The sequence below is a fragment of the Aspergillus niger genome (genome assembly GCF_000002855.4).
Source record: "Aspergillus niger supercontig An08".
NCBI lineage: Eukaryota > Fungi > Ascomycota > Eurotiomycetes > Eurotiales > Aspergillaceae > Aspergillus > Aspergillus niger.
In genome coordinates this window covers 533645-560472 of record NT_166524.1, presented here as the reverse complement: position 1 = coordinate 560472, position 26828 = coordinate 533645, and the positions used below count along the sequence as shown (strand labels likewise).

The window sequence follows — 26828 nt, the reverse complement described above, 5'->3', positions numbered from 1 at the left end:
TTCCTTTTTTTGCCTTTTCCTTCGTCTCTTCTCTACCGCCCCAATCAGGCAGGGATCTGAGCTCGTCGCTGGAGATCCTCAATCAACGGTTGAGGACGATAAGAATCCTCAGGAGACAGTGGGTTATTGGTTCATGGGAGAGATGGAGCAACTAAACACTTACTGGAAAAGGTGGAGTGAGACCGATTCAGGGAACCGAACAGACAGGGGATGATGTACAGTATCTAAGCCATGGTCATTGTTGCCTCTCGGTTACCCACAGACAGCTACGGGAGTACATGCATTTCATTTAATTAACCTTAAGAGACTTCCAGGATATAAGATGACTTTCATTTCCACCCCTCATCATTATCATCATCATCATCAACAAGCCCAGTTCCAGCCCGGTTCCTGAACCACCAACCAGTCCCGGAGATCGTCATTTAACGATCGGTCCGGCCTAAATTCAGCTGCACCATGGAACCAACCTCATTCGGCCATACTATATTAAGTTACTATGACTACTGACTACTCCGTAGAGAGCTGAGATCACCCCTCCCCTGAGATTTTGAAACACCATCCCCCCGGGAGGCTACCTGCTAGATGCATCAGGAGTAGATGCCTGGGGAGAAGGCTATGCAACTTCTCCGGCTTCTTGGGAGTGGCGCATTTAACTCGGGACGTGCGGTTTCAGAGTTTTGGGGCCATGGGGGCGGTAACATCCGTTTTTGGCGTATTCATCCATGGGCCACTGTTCTGTTCCTGCTCTTCTCTGCGCTTGCTGCTATACTACCTTTATAGTGTCTATACTATAGTTAATCATGGGGAAGCGTAGGACAAATACAATACTTTACTACGTTTTGGATCATGCTAAATAAATATCAAAATGCTTTTTTCTGACTCGTTGTGGTCCCATGTCTATCACAGACCCTGTACAGATGGAGATATCACCTATAAGAAAAAGGAATCAATATAATAAGAATCCAACGAACACCTCGATGAGCAAATGAAATGCGTTTGTAAAAGAAGAAAGAAAAAAAAAATCCCAGCCAATATTACATTGCCCCCCTGCTAAGGGACTGACACAGAGAAAATCTCTACCGGATCTTCTCCAGCAGCAGCTTCGCACCACTGCTGACTGGGCTGCCCTTCTTGCCATCCTTGCTAGTCTCCGACGACGCCTTCTCCAGCGCCTTCTTGTTCTTCTTCAGCGTCTTCAGCAACTCGGCCTTCTTCTCGAAGTCGTCCGACTCCGCAAGAGCCACCACGACAAACACATTGGATCCCGTGGCCCACGACATTGTCTCTTCTTGGATCTGCTCGTAAAGGAGACCGTGGAAGTTGAGCGGAGGCTGCACCTTCTCGACCTTCTTCTCGGCAGCGTTAAACCGTCCACCCTGAACCAGTGACTTGAGCAACCGACCCACGAACGGAGAGTCCTTGGTGTCGGCTCTGGATTTGGCGGCCTCAGCCACGGCGGCCAATGCGGCGCTCTTGTCTCCATCGGCTTCGAACAACACCTCGGAGATGAATTGGCATCCAAAGCTCGTCTCGAGGAGAGAGTCGGCGCGTGCGGAAATGAGCTCGAGCACGCTCGCCGACGCAGCCTTGACCAGCTCCTGTCGTCGAAGCTCGGGATCCTTCTTGGAGGTCTCCTTACGAATGTCACGAATCTCCTTCAGCAACTCATGGTCGCCGTCAGGCAGAAGCCACTTGACCCGGTCGCCGACAAACGGATACAGGATGGGGATACGCGCTGTCAAGTCGTTCACTTGGAAAAGCAGTTCTTCGTTCCGTGCCTCGGCGTCCATTCCCTGGTTCAGAAGTTCGGGGAAGATCAACTTCGAGGTAAGCTTGGTATCGTCAATAACTTCGTATGCCGTCAACAGAACCAGATGTCCGTGGAGATCGCCGGCCATCATCTTGATGGTATCTCTGTAGAAGCGGGTAAGGAGCTTGCGGTCCTTAGCGTTGGAGTACGCCAGACTCAACGACATCACCCGTGCACCAGACTTGGTAAAAGCCAAGTTCTTCACCAGGTCTCCCTCTTCATCACCCTTCAGCAGCTCAACGAACTCATTAGCCTCGGAGCTGCCCGGCTTAGTGTTAAGGTAGTACTGCAGCATGGCGTCGTGCAGGATGGTGAAACCAGAGTTGCGCTTCTGCACCAGCTGGTTGACAAGCTCCCAGAGGTAGTGCATGATGGGGCCCCTCTTCTCCGGGTGCGCCTCAAGGATCTTAGAGAGGTCTGCACTGGGAGGGCCGTTCTTGTCATCCCTAAAGATGACGAATTCCGGGCCATACCACTCACGGAGGAGGTTCGCCTTCTGTTCCTTCGTCGCAACCGTGCGGTAGATGTCGTCGAGAATCCAAGACCCCTCGGGGTGTCTGATGAGTCTCTTGACATGTCCGTAGAACTCGGGCACGATCAAATCACGAACCTCAGCATCACCGTGAACAATCAACTTTCCGACCAGGAACTTGGCATAACGGCTCTGCGCAAGCTCATTGTAGCTGCCCTTCAGTTCCGTGGCGATCATCTTCCGTTGCTCCATGTTGGCGTATTTGAGGGCCGTCTGGATGACACGGACCGAGTCATGCTTGAAAACGAAGTCCTTCACACGTCCAGTAATGATTTCAAAAAGCTCCTTGATGAGCTTCTTCCGCTCCTCGAGCGGAACATGGGACTTGCGACGCAGCTGCTCCCACAGCTTCTTCGAGCGACCGATCATATCAGCGTTGGGTCTGGCGGCCCTGCGCTCTTGCAGGAGGGCCTTTTGCTTCGCATGCGATTCGCGCGACGTAGACTTATCTAAATAATAAAAAGCAACACATTAGTACCAGACTTTTCACCGAGGGAAAAACCAATCAATAAATCAATCATACTTTGCTGAGCATCCGCATCCGCAGACTTGGGCTTCTTCCCAGTATCTTCCTTCTCCTCGACCTCCTCAACATCATCCATAGCAACATCCTCCTCGTCATCCTCATCATCCAGAGCATCAATCTCCGAGTCATCAACATCATCCAGATCAAAGTCATCCTCATCGTCCTCATCCTCAGATTCAGATTCCTCCTTCTGCGCCTTCTTCTTGCTAGGAGTCTTCTTATCCTTCTTTCCACCCTTGTCGCCCTTCTTCGACACAGACTTGGATGCCTTCACGGGAGCCGCAGACGACTTGGCCTTCTTTGCGGGCACGGACACCGGCGTCTTCGTCTTGGTCCGTTTTCCATTGCGCTCGTCACCGGCGTCTACTCGACGCTTTACCCCGACCATGGTGGATATATTTCTTTTAGGGGATGAAACAGAAGTAGAAAAAGGAAGCTATACCCTTGAAAAGGAAAACTTCTCTAGCGGGGGATCAGACAGAATAAAAAAATATAAATTGATACGCCGCCCGCGGGTTAGCTTGCTCTTTTGTCCGGAGAATGGACTTTTTTTTCCCTAACCGTTTTTTGCTTTTTTCGGGGAGGGCGGTCGAGATTTGGTTGGGTTTGGTTTGTTTGCATTGCTGATAAGAGGTGCCCGTGTCTATCTGATGAATTGGGTTCCCGCGGATGGATTGGACTGGATCCATGCAGTTTCGAATATTGTGAATTAGAAGGATTGGTTTTATTGATTTATCGATTGACTTGGTAGGAGGCATTGGTCATCTAGTCATTTATATTGGCTCAGAAAAATGTTTCGCATGCAGGAATCTCTATCGATGGATCAAAAGAAACATCAAAAGTCACCGATGCAAAGCCCCGACAGCGCGCAATGCGATTAGATTTAAGCCAAAACCCACACAATGAATCAGACAAGCAACACGCACAACTGTCGAGGGTGATTGAAAAACAAAAATAATTCACTTCAATGGTAATCCCCTTCCAGACGCCTACAGATTATGAATTACCCAGTATATAGTTACACACCCCCTGCGCTCGTATCACGCATCATGCACCTCCGATTCTGCATTAGCCGGCGGTGCTTTGAAAGTACCTAATTCTGAGCCCACATTGCTTGGGCCTCTCTTACGGCCTGGGATGTGAAAGCCGAGAGTCGATGATTTGGTGGTACTGGAGTTCTGTGAAGAGTCGTTTGTGAAGTCCCCAAAACGAGAGAAGATGCTCTTCCGCTTTGGTTTGACTTCCTCGTCGTCGAGCGCAACCTCCTCATATTGCTCTTCTTCCATGGCTTCCGGCTGCTTGCTTAGATTTGAGTATAGCGTAGATGGTGTTGATGTTATATGGGAGACTCGAGAGTCAAGCGATGTCCGAGATGGCATCGCATCGGTATAGCATACGGGTGATCGGGCAGAGATATCCTGTAAGCGCGGTGTAAGTCACTCTTGCGAAAAACAAACAGGTTCAAGTACGAATGGGTAATTACAAATGATCGGCGATACGAATCAAATGATTCGCGAGATATCGAGAAGGGTTCGTTCTCGTTTACGAGATCGCGATGGTGCGAGGATCTCGGAGAACCAGGGTACTTGCGCCAGAAGCCCTGTTTCTCTGGAGGTGAGGGCTGTTGACATGTGAGTTACTTGTCCGCATGCGAAAAAGTCCCGCCCATGTGATTGTAACGGTAGTGGTTCACATACGGGATGGTAGATTCCATTGGCGTCGACGACTGGCGGGAAGAGGATAGAGTTAGCGGGGTAAAAAGGATCCATTGAACTTGGTCCCAGGTGGCATACCACTGAGTTTATATTCAGGTGGCTCATTTTCGGAACTCTTCCTGAAGCTCAAAGGACTCGAGCCATGAGTGTCGAGTGAGACCTGGCTAGCAGAGTTATCGTTCGGAGCGGCACTGACTTCCCCGCCATTGGGGGCAGTGGACTTTCTGGACAAGAAGTTGCGGAACGGCGCCATGGTGAAATGATAAGGAAGGGAAGCAGTCGCGCAGGCGCAAAGAGACGGAGAGTCCCTGACAGGAGAATAAATATGATGAGGTGGTCAAGCAACAATGGCGAGACTGAACCGGGCGAGTTGCTGGCCAGGATGTACAACGCTCAAACCTCACATGATCGGCGGTCTCGGGCATCGGTTCAATTTATGAAAGGATGGTTCATCCGCTGGCGGTGCAATCACAATCTGTTGGACGGGGTCGTTCCGACTTTTGCGAGGGGTAAGAAAAAATTGGAAGAAGAAAAAAAAAAAAAATTCCTAATGGCTCTCAACACAGTTGATTTGCCACTGAGTTGTGTGCAACGAACCTATCCAGACTAGCCAGGCATTTTGACCTCTCACTAGTCGAAAACAAGGCCGGGGAACTTGGGCATATCATCATCGCCTTTATCCCAGGCATTGTAGTTCCATACTAGTGTCCGAGATAGCGTCATTGTGCCCCATTCATGTTCCTTTTCATGAGGGGGGTTATGCATCACCTGACTAAGCATTTCCTTGTCTTGGTAACGTCAACAATGCCATCGTATACGTAGTCCACACGGTGCTATTACTACATGGCTACAACTCTATTCTGACTATCAATTGTTACCCTACCTTATCCGTTAAATTTCCAGGATCTCTTCTGAAACCCCTGGTGGCTACTAAGTTGAGATGATTGTTTTTTGTTGCTCTGTTTCCCCCTTGCCGCATGCTAATAGCATGATAATGACTTGGAAGAATACCACTGGAAACGCTCTCACATTCATTCATATCAAGCAAGGCGACATAGCTCGCTGTAGATCATACTTACTTGCAGCAGCGTCGTCACTTTCATAAGTCAGAAGTTGTGGCTTGCAGAACCCCATCCCCATACATGCCAATCTATCCGATACGATATCCCATTGGCCGTGTGTCAAAGCCAGGGGGGCACATGCAACCTCTGCCGACCATGCTTCGTTGAAGTCTATCTACCTCTGACTAGTTATATTGATGCAGAGTCTAAGAGGGTGCTAACACATACTCTGTAAAAAGCGCTCGGGGATGTTGATCTCTTTCCGCCTAGCAGACTATAGACGTCCGCGTCGATTATGCTCTAGCCCGAAGACGATTGGCTCATTGTAATGTATCTTCATTGCTATTGACAGTTGACACATATACAGCGTATAACTATCCCAGTGGTAGCTATATTCTTCTCTCTCGTATTTGGTTAAGCATGGCCAAGAGCCTCCGACATTACCTTCCTGAAGGCTGCCGACCCAGTAGTATGAGGCCAACACGGGTCCTTTAAAGGCACCTACCCGTGGAGCTCTTGCCAAACATAACGGAGGCAGTGGTGTGCCTGCCATGTACATGCGTGTCATGAGTATTGCTGCACTCCATCTGATCGTCTTTATGAGACAATCCAACGTGATTATTCTGGCTCATTCCGCTTTGCGATCGAGATATCACATAACTTGAAAAAGTATAGGTCAGACTCCACGTTTTGCTACTGGCAGCAAGTTGATTCTCGTCTGAGATGGCGACACAATCGAGTCGATGTCTAGATATCTTATCTGACATCTTGTTGTCCACAGCCTCTCCTACTATCAACTATCACCATGCCTAAACTTTCGGCGCTGATCGTCTCGGTACTATCGATTTTCGTTTTGGTCGGACTGGTCTCTGCCACTGTCCTCCCCCGGAATATCAGATGCGAAATTACCGCACCTTACTGTGAAGATAAAACCGGCCATTTGATTACTACTCTGCGCCGTGACGTTCATGGCGACTACGACGCCGATATTGAAGATCTGAGCGATTCCGCTCAAGATGAATTAGCAGCCCCTCTTTGCAACGACAATTCTCAATGCAACCTTGGCCAAATCTGCAACCAGGGTTTCTGTGTCGCAGGTTGTAAGTCCAATGTGGACTGTTCTCGCTTTCACACCTGTTCCAAAGGGTCGTGCACAGATAGCCGTGGTAGCAGATGCGCCCCAAACAGGAGCAGATGTTCTCTCAGCGCCGAATGCTGCTCCGGACGATGCAAGCGCTGGGGCGGTTTCGTGGGAAGAAGAAGGTGCAGGGGCTTTAGAGATGTGTGAGGTTAATGGCCTGGCTGCTTCTATTGAAGCCTTATGTGGGCGGACTGGTGGCTTGAGGGAAACGAAGTATTGTCTACCAGTTGTGGCGCTGAATGAATTGCCTCTATTGGGCACAAAGGCAACCACTATCGCCTCACCTATTGCATGGATCATGTATTAGTATCAGAGCGGAGAGGAACGAAGGACGCATCTCTAAACAACATGATAACTTCATTAGTAGATTTATCGATTGTAGTAAACCAGTCAGTTACCGTGGGTTAGACGAAGTTACACATTGAACCTTACTGGGGTGTATTCGTAATGTCACAATCTCACACACATTGAAAGAGTACTTAATATAAAGCTATATTCTCAAAATGGAACTCTGCCCAGTGCAGAAAAGTGCAGTTTGCTCTTGGAATGAGCAAATATGTAGTGGATACGACATGCTTTGAGTAGTATATAAGGAAGATGCGATATTATTGTTTAATATCTGTCACGGATAGTCCGGTGGGAGGTCAGCCGCCAAGTCAATAACCTTGCTTAGGTAATTGCCAGCGGGACTGGTGCCTGGTACGAATCCCGGGGTCGTCATTGTACTCGTGCGAGTAATCCACGATGCTATGAGGCGCTAAGCAATGGAAGTGACCCTTGAGGGAAGCAATTCTGCAGAGACATTTCCACCCCGGGATGGCGTCGCCAGATTACACCGTCCCGTTACAGGGAAGTTGGCACTTTGGCTGAGCAACTACTATTCTCTTCTTTTTGCTTCCTTTTTTTAGGCCATATAAATGGGTACTAAATATTCCTTCTAATTCTTTGGGCATAAATCTGCCATTCTGTAGTGAATTAGTTACTAGTTAACTCTATCCGTGTGTTATGTTGATGTTCAATGCTAAGAGTTGCAGACGGTCGTTGTTGTGTATGGCTTCGCTCCCGCATTAGTATATATCAGGACCGTTGCTTTCCGCATTACCCCGATGACCGGCTCTTCGAGCTGAACATTTTATCTATGGAAACCGTCTGAATCCAACTGTCGATAGACTGTTATTTATGGTGAATATTTTAAGCCCAATGATGAAAGACCACAGTGTCTAGGCAGGTATGCTATTGAATCCCGCTGTCATCATATGTTACTATGCCGCATTCACTTCATGAACCTTCTTTCCCCCATTGCAGCCTACTTGCACCTTCCCCAGCTATCAATATTGTAACGAAGGACCAGCTATCTGCTTTCGTACCTGGTAGCCTGCATCTCCCACCCCCCCAATTTCAAGCACCATACACTGTTCAGGATACCCTCCAGGCTCACAACTGAAGCAGCAAAGCCGACCTCGACATACGTCCTCTACAGAACTGTCTGGGACAGTTACAATCCACGCCAGCGAAGTCACCCAGGAGAAGCCTTTTGTCTCTAATTTACACGACTGTTTTCCTGAATCTACGCTGGCTGCATTTCCCCAAAAAGACACAACACTCACAAAACGCACCATGAATTTCTGGATTGGTTGGGCGCTCTGGCAGAAACTGAGCTTTGTAAGACACCAAAGGCCTCAAGAACGAGGAATGTCGCTAATCTACTGACCAGGCGCTCGCAGGTCTTCTGGTAAGGGGTCAGTGCTAGATTGGCATACATCTCACTAACACGTCAAGGCGTTGGTATTGGTGTACTCATTCATCGTCCTAGCCTACAACAGGCGAAAGACCATGAAATATGCCACCGCCGAAGCACGACAGAAAGCAGAGATGCAACCCATGCTGGCCAAACCGAGCGATATACCGTTTGGCGCTAGAGCTTTAGAGAAGGGAATTCAAGTGGAAGGCATATGGACACCAGATTGCCATTCGGCAAGACAGTCCACCACTCACTCGGGTAGTAGACCTGGAAGTACTGCGTCGGCGCCCAGGCCGATGTTGATGACGTTGACAGGAGATGATATCCAAGGTCTTGAGCGAACATATCAACCGGCACCCAGCCCAAGCATCTATGACCAGTGCAGCTCCCCCAAGGTTCTAGACATTGAACACGGACAATCTGAGTACATATCTCTCTCGCCAACCAACCAGTCTCTCCAGCTGGATGGCCCCATTAGTATTGGACCGGAATACTCATCTGACTTAGACAAGCGTCGCTCAAGGTGGTTTGGTGCGCGAAGCTCGTGGGTCAAGAAGCCCTTCGACAGTTACAAAAGAAGATCAACACCAGAAGGTAAGGTCCTGAAGTATAACGGCCTGAACTTAGCAAGCTAAATATTACACAGGGCTTCGCCGCACTTCATCGGAAAGTTTCAGAAGGAGAATCAGCAAACTCATAGACGAGAATATCCGGACAAACCCGGCTGAAATATATCAACTAAGGGCCATAAACCAGGAGACGCTTGAAGGCCGTAGAACGCCATCACCGACGAGGTCGCAAGGCATTGCAAATGCCATGCTATGAGCGTGCGTGACCAGATTGATTTGCCATCCTTCCAGCCAGCCTCTGCTGTTGACCCAGTTACATGCAAATGCAACAATACTATCGAGAGGCCCATCACCCAATCGTTGGATATCGTTTAGTCATGGATAAGCCTCGGTTACCGTGACGAAATATGTTGCGAAACAACTGCACCCTGGAAGCGCGCAGTACATGCAACGGAGACGGATTGTATTTTCTTTTCCCTTTTCTTTCTTGTGATACAGAGAAAGTATGTGCTCCATATGCAGTCGAATAGCACAGGTTTGACTTGACACGTATTGTATTAATGTAGACATAAGGATAGGCCTCACAATTGTCAACTAAGCTGAGAACGGTAAATGGCCCACCAAGGCAACAATCTGATGCCGCTGGGCACGTGATGTCGCGACTGCCTGGACGCGTCCACAATCTCAACATGACTTGAATAAACGCGCTGCGACAACGGCAATTTGCCACCATAGAATAAAAACCACGGATTTCTGGACAATTCTGCCTTATTGATCACGGAAGCCGGGTCGTGTGTTGCAGTCGATTCAGTGGTGAGATTTGAACCACATCAGGAAACCGCAACTGATCTAGACGCGTGTGCGCGCGATCAACAGGCTAGATCTATTGCCATCCCCCTAGACTTCTTTGCAGTATAGCTACAAAAACCACTGGATTCCGACGCTACAGAAGTCTGAACCCTGTGTGAAAGATGACTGCCGACACCGATACTCAGAATGAGTACGACGATGGGCTTCCGGGCCCCGGAGCGCCCACGCCACTCTCTTCCCTGGAGGTGAGCAATTCAAACGGCAAAATAATATATGTGATGACGGGTAGGTGAAGTGCATGTACTGATGCTCTTCGTAACAGGGTGTCTCGGGCCTGACAAGTAGGGATATTAAGCTGTTTGTTGATGCTGGATACAACACTGTTGAGTCGGTTGCATATACGTACGTCTATCCTTTGCCAGTCTGCTTCCGTGCCATCGCCCCTTTTTCAGTTCTGCTCACAAGCATGTTCTTGATTATGGTACAGGCCAAAACGTTTGTTGGAACAAATCAAGGGTATTTCGGAACAGAAAGCCACGAAAGTCCTGGTTGAGGGTGAGTATTGCTCTTGTGGCATTGGAACTCGTTCGCGAGGATCTTGTCTGACTCAATGAATTTGTAGCTATGAAGCTTGTACCGATGGGCTTTACCACCGCGACCGAAATGCATGCGCGACGAAACGAACTTATCTCAATTACGACAGGCTCGAAACAGTTAGACACCCTTCTTGGAGGTGGCATTGAGACAGGCTCTATCACAGAGATCTTTGGAGAATTCAGGACAGGAAAAAGTCAGATATGTCATACACTCGCTGTGACTTGCCAATTGCCTTTTGATATGGGCGGAGGAGAAGGAAAATGCCTATACATTGACACAGAAGGTACCTTCCGACCAGTGCGTCTGTTGGCGGTTGCACAGCGATACGGGCTGGTGGGAGAGGAGGTGCTGGATAATGTGGCATACGCTCGTGCGTACAACTCAGACCATCAACTTCAGCTACTCAACCAAGCTTCTCAGATGATGTGTGAGACTCGGTTCTCGCTCCTTGTCGTTGATTCTGCCACTTCTCTGTACCGGACGGACTTCAACGGCCGTGGTGAATTGTCGTCGAGACAAACACATCTCGCGAAGTTCATGCGTACTCTGCAGCGCCTCGCTGATGAGTTTGGTATTGCGGTCGTCATTACGAACCAGGTCGTTGCCCAGGTGGATGGTGGCCCGAGTGCAATGTTCAATCCCGATCCAAAGAAGCCAATCGGTGGTAACATTATTGCGCATGCAAGTACGACGCGGCTAAGTTTGAAGAAAGGACGGGGCGAGACTCGGGTCTGTAAGATCTACGATAGCCCATGTCTCCCTGAGAGCGATTGTTTGTTCGCTATTAATGAGGATGGTATCGGGGACCCGAACCCCAAGGACTTGGAGAATGACTGAAAAGGGCGCGGATAGACTCTCAGGCTACGAGTTCATGATTATAGTTGTTTTGCTGGCATGTATAGGCTGCGTAAATAATAATAGCCTCGGACATTCTAATATTCAGTACAACTAGTCATCACTTTTCGTAATATGAGTCAATTCGCATTATCCATCGAATCGATTAGTGTAGTTGCGGAGATGCGGCAAGGCGGTGGCAGCTTTATTGCTGGGGCGGCGCCAAGACCTGTTTTTTCTGGAGCGCCGAAAGAGCTTCAGCTTCTGCCCTTCAACTCCGCCGTGCAGCGACACCTCCCTCCAATTACCTCCATCGGCCATGGAGACTTGAACTGACCATTAACTCCAGATCGTGCAGTGTGGTCTGTTCCTTAGTCAAGTCATGGCTAGAATCTACAAAGATACCCGGGTCGACCTCCGGCCGTACTCGCCGAACACCGTCGTCAACATCCCGATCTCGACCCAAGAAAGTACGCAAAGCCGCGCGCGATTCTCGGTCATCTCAAGCCCCAACCGTGACGAGCCGGTCGCGAAGGACGAAGACGAATTTTCCAAACGATACTTAGCGAGCCAGGGTTCGATCTATTTCCGCAAACGCAATGTCTACCCCCGAACCTATCTGTGGAGAGTTGTCGACAATAGCAAGATCTTGGAAATCCAGTGCGTGGATCTGACCAAGGCTGGTATCGAGCACCACGAATACAATGTCACACTGCGCTTGGAATTTGAGGAAGGAATTGTTCCTTCAGGTGTTGATTTTGCGGATCTGGAGGATCACGAAGCGTTGAGCGTGTTCGTGATCACCACCTCTAAGACTCTCCACACCTTGACACTGCGCCCTGAGTTCTTCCGTAGGACTGCATCAATTGACGATAACATCTCCGACTGGTGCAAGACTTTCAACCCGGCACCTCTCACATTCTCTTATCCGCACCGTTTACATGCAAGCAGCCCGCTGGAGCTGTTCGTCTCCCTCGATAATGGCGCGCTTTTGCGCCTGACTAGGAAGTCTGGTGATGATGGTAATTCCACCTTCCTTGCTTTTGTTTCACACCACCAGTTGTCATGTAACTTTGATACTGATCTGTCTTGATGTGTCTCAGGCTCCCACTGGTCTTCCCTGACATTCGACGAAAGAACCTGGGGCTCGTCGATTCGTGGGCTGGTCAAATGGCATGCGCAGCCGTCGATAAAATACAGAGGACGCACCCTTGAATTGAGCGCGCCAAATGCTATCGCCACTACAACCGATCAGACTTATGTATTCGCTGTCTGCTTGAACCACACGCTCAAGATCTGGAACCTTGCTACCAACAAGTTGGCTGCTACGAAGGACCTATTGGACCGTGAGGTGCAACCGTCGGAGGAGTCTTTATACTCGCTGAATCCGTCCGAAACTTCCTTCATTAGGGTCTTTAATATGGAGCGTGCGCTTGACGGTGCCTACCGTTATTACGTCGTCACCTACTCGCCGTTCGAAGACGGGCTCTTCAAGTTCTGGGCTGTAAAGGGAGGCCTGACATCGCCGCTTGTTATTGAGGATCTGTACCCGGGTGCTGCATTGAAGCCTCTGGATCCCGACTCGACCGGGAGCATGTTCTGGAGTATCGCCGACTTCCAGATCAAGCCTGCAGAGGAAGGAAAACGCATGGAGCTGTGGGTTCTGTGGAGAAACAGCAGCCTATACCAGCTGTTCACGCTACATTTCAACTTCGAAACACTGGTGACGGATTGGAAGTCCAATTGGGCGTCTACAGTTACGGACACCCGTGGCCAGGAATATCCCCCTGTCATGGCCTTGTCTGATGTGGTGGACCCGACGGAGAAGTGGCTCGAGTTCCTTCTCCAGCCCAACAAATACTCGGCGGAGGTCCTTGAGACTGCTCTCTCTATCTACCAGGAGGCACTCAGACCTCTGTCATCACCCAGCACGCTGAAGAAAAGCGCTCCTCTTGCAGAAAGGCTCTGCTCTACGGTTGCTGCTACTGTCTCTCTCCGCAAGTACGCCGATGATGGGATGGACTTCACACGGTATCGGACAGATACGGACTCGAAGTGGCGCCAATTCTGGCAGATTGCGGATGATGTCAACAAGAGAAGATTCGAGCCAGTCTCCCTTGCATATGACGCTTACTATGAGACACCGTGGATGGTCCTTTCCGACAGCTGCGCTGTAATCCGTGAATGTAGCTCAACCGAACTTATTTTACACAACTCTGGTCCAGAGCTTCGCGCGGAAGCACCTAAGATCGTTGATCGCTGGAGGCACCGGAATCTGGATTCAGAGATCGGCAGCCTCTTCGAGGATGCCTCTCACCTTCTGAACGTTGCCTCTAGCTTCCGGAGGAGCTTCGCTGCTGAACTTGAAGTGGCATGCCAGGGTGCCCTTGAAGCAGAGCTGTTCACTGAACCCTCCATCTCTGTGCAGGATAGGATGGAGGCGTTCCGCGAGCGATGTGATTTTGGAGAGCAAATCTCTAATAAGACATACGATGGCCTGGTTGCTGCCATTAACGAGCGTTTGAATATCTTCAGCTTGCAGAATGAAGTCTTCTACACCCTTGTGGACACGATTCCACTGGGCTTCCCTGGAAAGGACTCTGACCTCGTAAACACTCATTTCGGTGTCAAGGTCATCGTCAACGGTGTCCAAGAGACGATTGCCTTCACGCGAAAGACTCTGACAGACCTCTTATATATGATTATTTTCATCGATGGTGAGGTTCAGCAAGAGGAAGACTCGACATTCGACGCCGCAGACTTGTTCGTCACCATTATAACCCTCCTGAGGGAGTACGAGATGATGTCTTGGCTGAGCTCGAATTCCCGCAAGTGCTCTGACAGACCGGCGAAGGCCACCGACGACATGTCTGTCACCTCGTTCTCTGTCAAGGAAACACCAGCAACAAAGGGTGGCGAGAGGATAGCGACTATCCTTGAGGATCTGTTCGCCAGCGATATCAAGCCACGTCAAGCCGTCGGCCTGCCCCAGAGCTACACGATATCTCTTGGTATCCGGGACATACTCTCTTGGGTGACTCGTCAAGGCGAAGTCGCCTATCCCAATGCTCTTGTCTACATACAATGCGACCTCATCGCCAAGAACAACATCGACCTTGCATGGGACTTCCTCCGCTTCCAAGCGAGCACGTCCTGGGCGACCTATGTTAAGGGTCGGCTGTACGTTGCCATGTCCGAATACGACACTGCGGCTTTGTATTTCCGCAAAGCTGCCTATCTTCTTTGTAAGTATTCGCCTCACTTATCCGTTGTGAGCCTCTGTCTGACCTTGCACAGCGTGCGGAAAACCCCTGGGTAACCTGCACGAGATGTCCTCGACCCTCCTGGACATCGTCTCCGTGGACTGCTTCCACAACGGTCTTCCCAAGTACTTCCAACACATCTTGACGATATTCGAACATGCGCGCTCGTTCTCCCACGTTGCCGATTTCGCCAGCCTCGCGCTACAGGCACTTTCCAGTGAGCACGGAAGCGAGCAAGACCCCGAATTCGCCAGCTTACGGGCCGACCTCCTCTCACGTCTGTTCTATGCGTCCCTGCAGAACTGCCAGTTCGACCAGGCATACTCCGCGCTGGCCAGATACCGGGACCGCGCCCTGCAGAAGTCTGCCCTGAGCTCTCTCATCACCGGCATCCTGGCCGCCTCAGGACCCGGCACCGCTGGACTAGAGAAGATCCTTCACTTCCCGACAACGCTCATCCCCAACATCGCCTCCCACGTAGACGATATCCTGGCCTCGCTTGCCCGCAAGCAGACCTCCTTCAGTTCCTACCTCGACACAGAGAGCAAATGGGCCGACAGCACCCCCGACTACCAGCGAATCCTACAAGCATACCGTATCGCACGGGGCGACTACCGCGGCGCAGCAGAGATAGCTTACCGCAACGTCCAGCGCCTCCGCCACGCGCGAGACCACTCAACCCATCTGGTCCTCACCCGGGCGCGAGAAACCGACGACAGCCGACCCATCGAGGAAGACGACCCAGAAAGCAAGGAAATTCGCCACGAGCTCCTCTCCCTCATCAACCTCCTCGCCTGCGTCGACAAGAGCGAATCCTACATCCTCGTGGATAGAGACGGACCATCCTCCTCTTCCTACAACCCCCTCACCGACCGCCGTCGCAGCAGTCTCGCCCCCGCCGACGACGACGGAAACGTCTTCATGGAAGACGCCGAAGCCACTACTACTGGTGGCCCGGCCTCTCCCACCCCCTACAGCTCCTCATCCCACCCCAACCAACACCGTCGGCTCAGCGCCAGCCCAACCGCCATCCGTCCCTCCAGCCGTCGCGACAGCAAGTCCTCCATCACATCCGCCACCATCACAATCCCCCAACGTCGCGCCATCGTAACGCTGGACCATCTGCGTCGCGAGTTCCAGACCGAGCTGGATCGCGTCAGCCGTATCGAGCGTGGCGACTGGGAATTTGGAATCCTCGATGACGGTGATCCCGCTACTGGAGGCCAGGATCATGATGATACGATGCTTCTCGCGTAGATTTGCTACTTTCAGCTTAAAGCTATTCCTGATCATTTTTATTTTTTTTTTTCCCTTTTCGATTTTCTCATTGTTCAACTATTTTCCTTATTTTTTTTCCGTCCACTCAATCCATCCAATCGTCTATTACACAATAAATACGGGAGTTGAAGGAATCTTAGTTACTGCTATAGCTAGGTAGTTGCCTTGTTACGCTAGTCTAGTCTAGTCTAGTCAAGTTCGATTCGGTTACATCGTGATCAGCCCTGTTGTCATCCTGTTTTCTTAATATCCCCCTATGAATACTCCGGACTTATCCTAGAACAGTAAGATCGTGTATATCTCCGATCCGGACATTTTCCTTGTTTTTCTTTCTTTCTTCCGCATGCTTTCCTGCTCGATCGATCGATCTGGGGCGGCTGGCTGGCTGGCTGGAAGGATCGTGTGTGTGTATGCTGTAAAGTACTCGTATGTGAGTGGCGGGCTAGTAAGGTAGGAGGAGCAGAGTTCGGGTGTATTCTATTTTAGGCCTAGATACTGTTTCTTCTACCTTGATGGATGTTGAAGATTCTTTCTATGTTAGCTTAGTTTCAATTTAGGAAGTTGTCTAGATCCCTAGGAAGGAGTGTTGATCCTGATCATTGCTTGCTAGTACTATCCAGTATCTGGCTATTCCGGGACTTGGTGGAATTGTGTGAAAGGACATGTGGATGGGTCCACGTAAGTCCGGATCTAGTTTGTCATGAGGAAATATTATATGCCGGGTGGTTATACCGGTGAGGATTAGTTTGGGTCGAGTTCCTTGATTTCTTCCCTGTTCCTTGCCGTGGAGGTATCCAAGAGTCATGCATGCCTGACACGCTAAGAGATCGGGCCCATCCGCTTTCCCCCGCCCCTTTTGAAGAATTCGGGGAATGGTGATGAAGTGGCCCTTTACAGATCGAATCTGGTTTTCGCACATGTTCGCATGAATGAAAAACTCAATTAAATTACCCGCTCGGATAGATCGAGCTTAAAGTTTCATTAAATTAACCCCTAGATTTTATTATGTACCGTCATGAAATGTGACCCATCATGGTTCATATGTACCTCCCTGCTGGCCGCCCCACGCCGTCAAGCCAGCTAGCCAGTCACACTAAGCCTAGGGCGACTCCTCCTGTTCATCCATCGCCAAACTTGCATAAAGCCTGCTAAAGTGTGACTTGTCTGAACAGAGCAGGGTATGCGGGTTTCCGCACTCCACTATACGACCCGCGTCTAGAACGACAACCTTGTCGTAGTCGAGGATCGTGTCAAGTTTGTGCGCAACGGTGAGAATGGTGTGGGAGCTAAACTTCTCGCGGATGATCCGTTGCATTATTTCGTCGGTTTTGGTGTCCACACTATGCATCAAATCCGAGTCAGTAACTGTGCTCGGGGTACTGGGTTGGAAGGGAACGTGCGTACCTGCTTGTGGCTTCATCAAGGACAAGGATATTTCCTGGCCGGAGAATGGCTCGTGCGAGACAGAAGAGCTGTTGCTGGCCATGAGATAGGAAGAGATCATCAATGTCGACGTCAAGGCCGCCTTTCTCCTGGACCTTGGAATACAGGCCCACGCTCTTGAGAGCATGCGTAATGGCTTCATCGGAAAAGCACCCTGTCGGATCGGCATTTGCTCTCACACTACCCTTCATGAGAAGGGGACTCTGAGAGACTCCATTGATCCGCGAGCGGATTCCCTGACGTGGCAATTGGCTTATGTCGAGCCCATCAATCAGAATTTGGCCGGTAGTGATATCCACCATACGGAACATGCTCATTATGAGTGATGTTTTACCACTAATTGAATGGTATTAGCGGCTAAGCTGCACAATACGTCGGTCAGGTTCCTTACCTTCCAGTCCTGCCACAAATCCCCACCTTTTCACCACCCCGTATGGTCAGGGATACCTCTTGAAGGACCGGTTCAGAAGCCCTATATCCGAGAACTGTAAGCTCCGAGGCGATGTAGTGAGTGGGATATCAAGCACTTCCTTACCTGTACTCTGCGGACACAGACTTGAACTCGATCTCCCCATTCGATGGCCAGTTCGGTGGTATATCACGATTTTCCGTCGGTAGATCCTCTGACGGTACTTCTTCTGTGAATGTTCTGACACGATGGATCGAGCCAATGTGTGTTTCGAGATTCGTCCAGAAGGTTATCAGCAGTTTGATGCTTTGGCTGAACTGGATGACGTTTAGCAATGCCACTCCAACGTACCCTGCGCTGATTGAGCCCCTCAGCACCACAACAAGCACAATTAGCAAAACTGCAATGCCTGCGACTACCATATCCAGGCTGAGTGTAAGCCAGCGTTGGATGGCGTATAGAAGGTAGAAAGGTCTTTGGGAACGATCCAGCAGCATATCATTCTTCTCCTGCAAGGCCTGTTGCCACCCAAAAGCCCTCAGGGTTACCAGACCACTAAGACAATCGGTAAAATGAGAGAAAAGTGGCGCCTTCTCTTCCAGGTCTAGCAGCCGTAGTTGTCGAGATGTCCGGAGATACATCTTTTGTATGAGATAGACGATGAGAATCACTAGTGGGAATGAGATAGCAGCGTATTTCGAAGCAACCGCTATCAAGATCATCTGAGCTATGCAGAGAGCGAGAGCTAGTAAGAACCAAGAGTAAGCGACCATGCTAGGAAGCTCATTTTTTTCATTCAGCCTTGAAACCTACTCGCAAATGTGTTGATAGCAGCAATGGGAAGTTCCATGTCGATGAGCTGCAAATCCTGACTGAACCTGTTGAGGATAGCACCGCTATCGGTCTTGGAGAAGAACAACATCGGCGCACTATTGATGAGTTAGCGTACATTCCTCACATTCTATGTGGGACATACCTGAGCACTGTAGTCAAGAGCTCACGGTGAAAGACCTCTCCAGATTTGGGCACCATAGTAATAACCATTTGCCTAAAACAGAGTTAACTAGAATTATGACCAGGGCTGTTATTGGATTGAATCACTGACCAACAACCAATCATGAGGCAGATCATGCCGATAACGCCGAGCATAGCATATATCCCGAGATAATATCCTGTGTGCTTGCCAGGTTCAGCCTCATTCGAACTGGCCCACCAGTTCACCCAGATGCCTGCGTCAAAGTCAGTTAACAACTTTATCATTGGAGAAGCTTTGATAGCCCGTACTTGGGAAGGATATGCAGAATACAAAGCTCGCTATAGCCACGATAAAGATAATGGTAGGAATCCAACCAATAGCCTTGACGTAGTATAGGTAGATTGACAAATCCCCGCCTTTTCCTTGAGTTTCCGTATCGACACCGGGCTCGGTCTCAGTATCTGCAATCTTCGGCTTTTCTATCGTTTTGATTTGAACACCTGATGCGGGGAACAAATCTGCTCTGTAACCCCACTCGGGGAGACCAAGAGCAAAACTGGAAACATAACCACCAATTGCGTCAAGGGCCTTGAAGCTTCCTTGCTCTATAACGCGTCCGCTTTTGTCGAGTACGACAATATGGTCGGCATAAGGAGCGCGTTTCACTATTTGATTAATTAGTGATAATAAACAAATGCAGGATCGTGAAAGAGCCGTGACTTACCTGAAGAAGACGCGAATATGATCGTTGAATCTATCGAACGCAGGAGACCATGTTTCCCAATCAAGTGGTGGAATATATGGTCTTCGGTCGTGGCATCCAAGCTGCTGAACACGTCATCTAGAATAATAACAGTTTTGCGAGCATAGACCGCTCTGGCTAGTGCCTACTTATATTAGTACAAGTCGATCTGCAGGCATGAATGCAGCCTGGGCACCTACAATGCGTTGACTTTGACCACCACTAAGAGCAACACCTTTGCTCCCGATCACCGTCTGATCACCCCGTGGTAACTGTTCAAAATCCTCAGTCAAAGCACAGGCGTATATAACTGAGTTATACCACTGGCTATCAAAGGCAGACATGGCGACAATGCAATCACGGATGGTTCCGTTCATGTGCCAAGGAGTCTGCTCGCAGAAGCTAAGACTATCCAAGGGAAGTTGGATGTTCCCATGGAGGCAAGGCACTTCTCCAAGGAAGGCTTTGAGTAGTGTAGACTTTCCGCAACCAGAGGGACCGATCAGTAGAGTGAGTCCACCTTGCGGAATCGACATCGTCAAATTCTTCAGCAACGGCTCCTTAGTCGTGTCCCATCCAAAAGCGCCGTTTTGGATAGTAACAACATCTTGAACCGAAGAAGGAAGACTCTCCTTTGACGACGGGAAAGAGGTTGATCTTGACTCGGTCATGCTAACCTCTGTATCTTTGATAAGAGCTAATTGGGACTTTTCGTCAAGCGGATAGGATGAAAGACCGGTCGACTTGTTTCTCGGATCGATGTGCTCCTTTTGTTCGAGGAATTCCTGGATTCTCTTGAACGACCCAACTGATCCAGCGAAATTCATTAGAGCCATAACGAGAGACAGAAGAGGGTCTGACAAGAGCGAAAACAGAGACAAAGATGTGTAGACAACGGAGGTCGTCAAAGCAGCATCGTTTCCTCGATCGTGAGAAATTCCGACGAAAGCCCCGAAGGCAAAAATAGGCGCAAAAATGCGCGTCAGCCAAGCTAAAAGCCTGTCGTCAGATCATTCGATTCATAATGAAGGCTGTAAGCTTACCAAGGGCCATATTCCAGACCAGAAGCTTCCGGAATTTCCTGGAGATGCTCAACTCGTCAAGACGTAGATTATGAACACTGGTAAGAAGCGCTGATTGAAGACCGAGCATCTTGATACCTTTCATAGAACCAAGCATAGAAGATGTTGATGAGATGCGCTTCTCAATAGCCTCGAGCCACCTAGCTTGTCTTGACATAACGAAAGACATTGCTATAAGCGAACCGACTAACGCCACTTCAAGAGGGAGAAGAAAATGTTAGGTCCTATGAGTTCCAAGGAGACAGAAAAGGGCAGCCTTACCAATAGCGACACCAACAGGGACGACGCAAGATAAGCCCAATTGTCTTTCGAGGAGGTAGATGGCCAGACCGATCTCGAGGGCGTTACCCCATATATCATGCATAGTCTGCCAACCTTGCACAATTCTCTCAATGTCTGCGCTCATCAATGTGACAGAGGAAGCAGGATCCGCGTCTTTGGTACTCAAGGTGCACGCTTTTTCATAGATCATAGAAACAACTGCGCCTCTGACCATTGTGATGGATCGATATGTTAGATGCTGATATTGGCCCATGGTCACCTAACATCATGCCGTGTCAGAGACTGAAGATGAGAAGACAGGCCGACCTTACTCACTCCTAGCCCAATATAAACGAGTATATAAGCGCCAATTAAACCATATCCAATGTTGTCCGTGCTCTTGTTCACAGGCTGCTCGGAGAATGATAGAGACCTTTCTAGTAACAAAGGTTGGCAAATATTAAGGGCAGCCAGCATGACTCTTGGCGGAATCACAGCTAGGATTGGCCATTTGAACGCCTTCAAGCAGGCGAACAACAGCGAGGTTTCACCGTTTTCCTTATCTGCCAAATGTCAACGCCTGCGAACTTCGACTCCTCCAGCGATTCATAGAGGATCTTACCCTTTGCAACCACACCCTTCAAGACACGGTGCAGTCTCTTGGATTCCAACTGTTTGTCGAGAGCAAACAAATCGTCAACACCAAGGACCTTGGAAAATCCGCGACGGAACAGAGAATTCAGCCACCAGAAGAAGGACCTGTTGTAGATGCCCGCGAGGGCTTCGGGTGGGTAGTTTTCATACTCAAGCTTGAGGATGTATCGCTTCTCCGTGGCTTCGAGGAGGAGCAGGAGAATCTTGAGCCCAGCACCCACGGAAGTAATAATCGCAATAACTTGATTGATATCCTCAGGAAGTCGCAGCCAGAGCGTTCGCGTTTTCGCTATGTCAAAAAGCAAAGTCGCGCCAAGGTAAACGTTGAGAAGAAAAGATGGTCTGACAGAGAAATTGTGTTCTGCATAAGAGAAAACACAGAGTAGAAGAATTCCCACCGTCGTTACAGCGTTCGCAGCAACTGAGGCATCCGTTCGCGTCGCAGATGGAAGGGCCCATAGAACCGTCAGGGCTAAATTTAACATGCTTAATGCGATCCATGACACCTGTGAGAGATGTATGAAATACAATGGTCAGCAACAGGATCGTGGGCTGAGTTAAGAAGTCACGGGTTCAGCCAATTCAGGCAGAGTCGCACCTGCCTATTAAAGTAGGTTGATGGATGCGCTCGTTTTGGCAAGAGGCCGTCTCCCAGAAGAAAATGGTACGTACTGTCTTTGCCCATGCCAGCCAAGAAGCTACGACTTTGCGCGGTCTTCCCAATAGATGACCGACTCGAAAGGGTACCAACAACAGAACAACGCCCAAAGGTAATACCCCCAGGATTAACTCCTCAAAGAGCAGCGAGAAATCAAAGCCGCTCCGACAATATGACGGGGGAATATGTAGGGTGTTGTCCACCTGCTGGCAAGAGAGGAGTGCCGCCATGACTAGTACCTACACCCGGAATTCCATTTACAACCGCGGAGGTAGGTATCCAGAGTGGGATGCGACAATATGATTTTGGGGCGGCAGGGAATCACTGTAGATTGTAAGGTTTTATGTCCAGCGAGTCTTACTGAGGGTTGACTTGCAACCTTTTTTTTGCCTTGCAAAGCCTAGACTACCAGCTCTCCAGGGATGTGCCTTTTTTAGTTTCCTGATCATTGGGAGTACCTAATACTAATCAATTGGGCCTCATGATCAGGGGCAGTGCTAGTCCAGTTGTCCTCGCATACAATGATATAATAAATATGCTATTTCTAATACTGTGTCTCAGTTTTCTCCTTGTATTGTTTTTGGTTTATTTTATTTATTCTTTTTGTCACGCTTAGGTCAAGCGTTTCGATTACTTGATTGGGACCATTTTCCATGTTATTTTATTTATTTATTTATTTTTTCGGGAAAAAAAAAAAGAAATACTTATTATTATTAATCCATACCACACTCCACCTGTAACTAACTTAGTACTTGCCGATGGCGATTAGCTACGTTGCAGAGTCCCCAGGGCGCTCGGGTGGTGATCCACCTTGGGCTCTGCACCAGCGCATCCATGGATGGTTAAGGAAAGCGAGCTTTTTGAGCAAGATGATTCGGCCCGTTCCACTCATTTCCTGCTTGAATGCATGTTTGCTTTTCCCCCGGTCCCCTTCGCAGCATTGCTTTTCTTGCCCCGGGCAAACGTTACAGGCTATCAATTCTCCTTGCCCTCGCATGTAACGTAACGATGACTTTTCTGCTCATGGGACCACGACCAGCCAACACGAGTTCGGTTCGAGCCTACATAGGCTATCGGGCTGATGAGAGGCGCTCCTCAAGTTCACCAGGTACACGAAAAAAAATCAAGCCCGGTTCGTAGTTCGCCCCCACTGTTTTCGATGCTCATAGCCCCATCCGTCCGAAGACTGACTGAGCCCGCTGGCCAAGCTCGCTAAGGTGATGGTGTACCTTCCCGGCCATTGTTCTCAGGCCATTGTTCCATCCGTCAGACGTGGGCAGAAAAGCCACGAGCGGACCGAATCAAAAATAGGAAGTTCAGTACTGGGATCCAGTAGTATTTACCTGCCTCAAAGCAAGCCAGTCTACTGAAGGGGCGCTTGAACTAATAGTGAGCGGTCTGGAAGCTCCTTTTAACGCCGACACCGAGTGATAGAAGTAATTCAAATCCCGACTGACACCGAAGGTGATCACTGACCGCTAACCACTTGAGTATTGAATCTTATCCCTCATAAAGCTTCCAACCCAGCTTCCCCCGCAGTGGAATGGTGAACCTGGATATAACCGAGATTGCCAGATAGAGTTTGCCTCGCAAATCCCCCTTCGTGTTGATCCTACCAAATTCAAAAAGGACGTAGACGTCATCATCACAGGGCAGTTTTGTGATTCTACCAGGAAAAGCAAGGGGACGGCTGAACTCGACTCCACTCGATGGTAATTCCGACGAGAATTGTCATCGAATCGGGGATATCGCTCCCCTTAACCACATCTCTAGGGACAAGTTCTAGGTGAACTGGGCCCTTATCTACCAGTAGTATGACATTGGGTACATAGGGACGTACCGCAGTCAACTGACTGTTGAGTAACTTGTGTCCAGTCCCACGAGGACAGAAGACCTGGTGGCGAAATATCTTTGTCTAATCGGTCAATAAATACGAACATGATCCGGAGGCTACAGGCACTCAGTCAACAAGCTAGTTGCAAGCGAAGTGTAACGTTGTCCCTATCCTTATGTATGTAGAAGCACTCAGCGTAGCAGTGGCTGAGGACCTAAGGTAGGACGGGTGGGATGGTCGCCACAAGCGGGATAGCAATTGAAAGGTGATTCTTTACACCCGGGATCTCGAGCGGCCGGCCTTTGGTACCTGCTTTGTCGATGGGTGTGTATATGTGTGTGAGTGGGTACAGAAGAGCATACGTCGAAGGTATGGAGGCGCCTAGGAACTAGAACTAGAATGAGAGAGCGGCGCTCAAAAGTTAGGACACCAGTGGATGAGCACTGTTGTAGATGGGCAATCATTCGGCAGAAATTCCTTGCATCTTTGAGAAGGATTTAGTGGCTGAAAGTTGGCTGCATACCCACCATTATGTGCGTTGTTAAGTTGGCTACACACGGCCTCAAGCTTGGATAATCGCTTTCGTTCGTAGCGGAGGTGGAGATGGGATGGATGGTTTTGGCGGTTGGCCACTCCCACTTACAGTATGGTAGAGCCTTTAGTGCTGCGGAAGGCTTCCGGCTGCCGCGACCCGCCTGGCAGCCTAGCAGGACTTGACTTGAGCGTTCCTTAACTACTTTGTAACTAGTCAGTTAGCTAGGCCCTCCCGGCCTGACTAACTACGAAGCAGTAACTAGAATGCCTTGGATGCCTGTTGGGCGAGAGACCCCATACCCCATCGGTGCTAGATGGCCATTCCCGTTGTCGCTATCGACCACATCTTAACTCCCGTTGCTAAGTAGCCCCTATCCCCGAATTGTCTAGAGGAAAGCCCACACGACTTGGTCTTTCCTTCCCTCAGCGCAGATCCTGTCATCGATGCGATTATTAGATCATAGGCTGGACTCCAAAGCCTAGACGCCAGGCCGGGGCCAACCTCTCAATGCTTACTCTTTTTTTTTTTTTCTCTAGCCTGCAGTAGTGAACTGTCAACCAAGACATCGACGCATGACACAAAATGCTTTCCCTACTTTCCAATTTTTCTTTCCTTATTATTATATGGAAATGATTCCTATGTCACTTACCGTACTCCGTAGGTACCCGTTGTATCCATTCTCCCCTCGGCAAAACGGATGTCTCGTATTCCGACAACTTTGCAGAAACCACGGAGCATTGTGCCTGATACAACCTGTCATACGGGATGTTGAAAATTCTAAGGAGTGGTAGTTTCGATGACTCGCGGCAGAATCAATTGAGCGGCAGTATTTTCACGGTTCGAATGGAACATGCTGCATTTTATTCTCCGGAAGCTATGGAAGCTTTTTTTCTGCCCTTTCGCTCCCTGAGCGCGATCGATCGATTTCAATGATACTTCCCGGACTGAGTAAGGATCGACTTTTCCGTCCTTACCCGCCGTTCCTGACCCCATCGCCCCGATTTTTCCTTGCTTTTTCCCCTATTGATCGGGGTTGCGCCTGTCAAACCTGGATGACGAAGGATCGGCCTCCGACAAAAAGTAAGAAAAAACAAACGAGGAAAAAGAAAAGATATTCTTACAAGCGGTGATTGTGTGAAAAAATTGTGATATGCAGCTAACCCATATAACAGCTAGTATGCAGTACTAGCGACTCCATCCTCATCTTCCTATGGCCTCAAATATCCGAAGCGCCGAGTTCGTTTCTTTATCCCCCTGCCATCCTTGCATGGTTATTGATTTTTAGCTCGCATAGACTGTCCCGGTGGTGTGTGCTATTTATGCCAGGAAGCTTTTGATCACCCGTTTTGATAATTAATCGCCGCGACGGCCGGAAACCATCCAGCCCAATGTAGACGGTTTGAGTGGCCAATGATAGAGTTCAAGGTACATGCAAAGTTCCTGGTAAACATTGGCTACCCAATGGCAAATCGTTTTCCCTCCATACAGAATACTAAATTTATGGAACTCAATTTCATCGATCTTCACACCAACAAACCATAAATACGGAGTATATGTAGCGAGGTTTATGCGTGCATAGCGATCCATTCGAGTATATGCACACGTCAAGTAGCCACCTCGGAGGAACGCAAGGGCTGAACTCTCGTGTTCGATGCAGCATTGATGCAATGCCGTTGGTGAGAATCTCGCCATCGCTAGTACGTACTTCCTAGCAACTTCGGAGAAAGCTTGAAATAGCAACTAGCTTCCTACCAAAGAACTCTCCTTTCTCAATTTTCTGTCTGGTTCACTTGTGGGTGTCGAAAGATTCGTCATCCTGCATTAGAAGCTAGATTTCTCGACGTCGGAGTGATCCGTCGGATTTGAATTTGGCATACGAAGAAGTCACTTTATGTTAATAGCTTACTCATGCGCTTCAGATAATTAACTAGTATCGTAGTTATTTCCTTACCTTGTATGTATTTAATATACTGATGTTTATTGGTAGGGTGGCACTAGCTCTGCTCCGACGGCCAGGGCTGACCGTCTTTACTACCTAATAGAGGAAACGGTAAACTCCGCTGTTAATAACTTTAATACATTATTGCCGCCATGACACCCGCTCTATCTGGGTGTACCTGACCCAAAACATCCAATACACTTTGCGGAGTACATGTAAAACAGTAAATAGTCAATATACAAAATGAGGGCATTATGTAATTAGTAGCATAAGTCGACTTGGCTTTTCAGGTCAGATCGCGTGTAAGGGAAATACCGAAAAAGGGTACTTGTCATGTGAGCCCCTCTTCGCTTTTTCTGTTCTATTTCTTTTTGTCTAATTTTTTATTCCCCCCCGAGTCCGGATGATTATTTATCTA

General features: G+C 49.2%; 8 protein-coding genes across 8 annotated transcripts; 4 read left to right on the top strand and 4 right to left on the bottom strand.

The window, feature by feature from the left end:
• Window positions 1–1076: 1076 nt before the first annotated feature.
• On the bottom strand, window positions 1077–3256 carry An08g02390 (uncharacterized protein; the record flags this gene model as incomplete). Its single annotated transcript, XM_059748882.1, has 2 exons — window positions 1077–2791; window positions 2821–3256. The coding sequence occupies 2 exons, from the start codon at window positions 3254–3256 to the stop codon at window positions 1077–1079; spliced, it is 2151 nt and encodes a 716-aa protein (XP_059605414.1).
• A 652-nt stretch (window positions 3257–3908) lies between these two features.
• Window positions 3909–4836, bottom strand: An08g02380 (hypothetical protein; the record flags this gene model as incomplete). The annotated part of the gene is made up of 4 exons (XM_001392317.1): window positions 3909–4286; window positions 4352–4489; window positions 4566–4594; window positions 4662–4836. 4 exons carry the CDS (start codon window positions 4834–4836, stop codon window positions 3909–3911), a joined length of 720 nt encoding a protein of 239 aa, XP_001392354.1.
• Window positions 4837–6449: 1613 nt separating this feature from the next.
• On the top strand, window positions 6450–7092 carry An08g02370 (hypothetical protein; the record flags this gene model as incomplete). Its single annotated transcript, XM_059748881.1, has 2 exons — window positions 6450–6744; window positions 6818–7092. 2 exons carry the CDS (start codon window positions 6450–6452, stop codon window positions 7090–7092), a joined length of 570 nt encoding a protein of 189 aa, XP_059605413.1.
• Window positions 7093–8402: 1310 nt separating this feature from the next.
• On the top strand, window positions 8403–9351 carry An08g02360 (hypothetical protein; the record flags this gene model as incomplete). Its single annotated transcript, XM_059748880.1, has 3 exons — window positions 8403–8447; window positions 8616–9120; window positions 9173–9351. The coding sequence occupies 3 exons, from the start codon at window positions 8403–8405 to the stop codon at window positions 9349–9351; spliced, it is 729 nt and encodes a 242-aa protein (XP_059605412.1).
• Window positions 9352–10066: 715 nt separating this feature from the next.
• On the top strand, window positions 10067–11339 carry An08g02350 (uncharacterized protein; the record flags this gene model as incomplete). The annotated part of the gene is made up of 4 exons (XM_001392314.3): window positions 10067–10150; window positions 10228–10307; window positions 10393–10460; window positions 10528–11339. 4 exons carry the CDS (start codon window positions 10067–10069, stop codon window positions 11337–11339), a joined length of 1044 nt encoding a protein of 347 aa, XP_001392351.1.
• Window positions 11340–11718: 379 nt separating this feature from the next.
• On the top strand, window positions 11719–15856 carry An08g02340 (uncharacterized protein; the record flags this gene model as incomplete). Its single annotated transcript, XM_001392313.1, has 3 exons — window positions 11719–12358; window positions 12440–14581; window positions 14634–15856. The coding sequence occupies 3 exons, from the start codon at window positions 11719–11721 to the stop codon at window positions 15854–15856; spliced, it is 4005 nt and encodes a 1334-aa protein (XP_001392350.1).
• A 1120-nt stretch (window positions 15857–16976) lies between these two features.
• An08g02330 (uncharacterized protein) lies at window positions 16977–22332 on the bottom strand (the record flags this gene model as incomplete). Its single annotated transcript, XM_059748878.1, has 15 exons — window positions 16977–17217; window positions 17282–17656; window positions 17712–17792; window positions 17856–18474; window positions 18543–18658; window positions 18706–18777; window positions 18835–18958; window positions 19014–19370; window positions 19430–19592; window positions 19648–20438; window positions 20491–20724; window positions 20791–21070; window positions 21127–21353; window positions 21413–21950; window positions 22117–22332. 15 exons carry the CDS (start codon window positions 22330–22332, stop codon window positions 16977–16979), a joined length of 4434 nt encoding a protein of 1477 aa, XP_059605411.1.
• A 2730-nt stretch (window positions 22333–25062) lies between these two features.
• An08g02320 (uncharacterized protein) lies at window positions 25063–25209 on the bottom strand (the record flags this gene model as incomplete). The annotated part of the gene is made up of 2 exons (XM_059748877.1): window positions 25063–25078; window positions 25121–25209. 2 exons carry the CDS (start codon window positions 25207–25209, stop codon window positions 25063–25065), a joined length of 105 nt encoding a protein of 34 aa, XP_059605410.1.
• Window positions 25210–26828: the final 1619 nt, after the last annotated feature.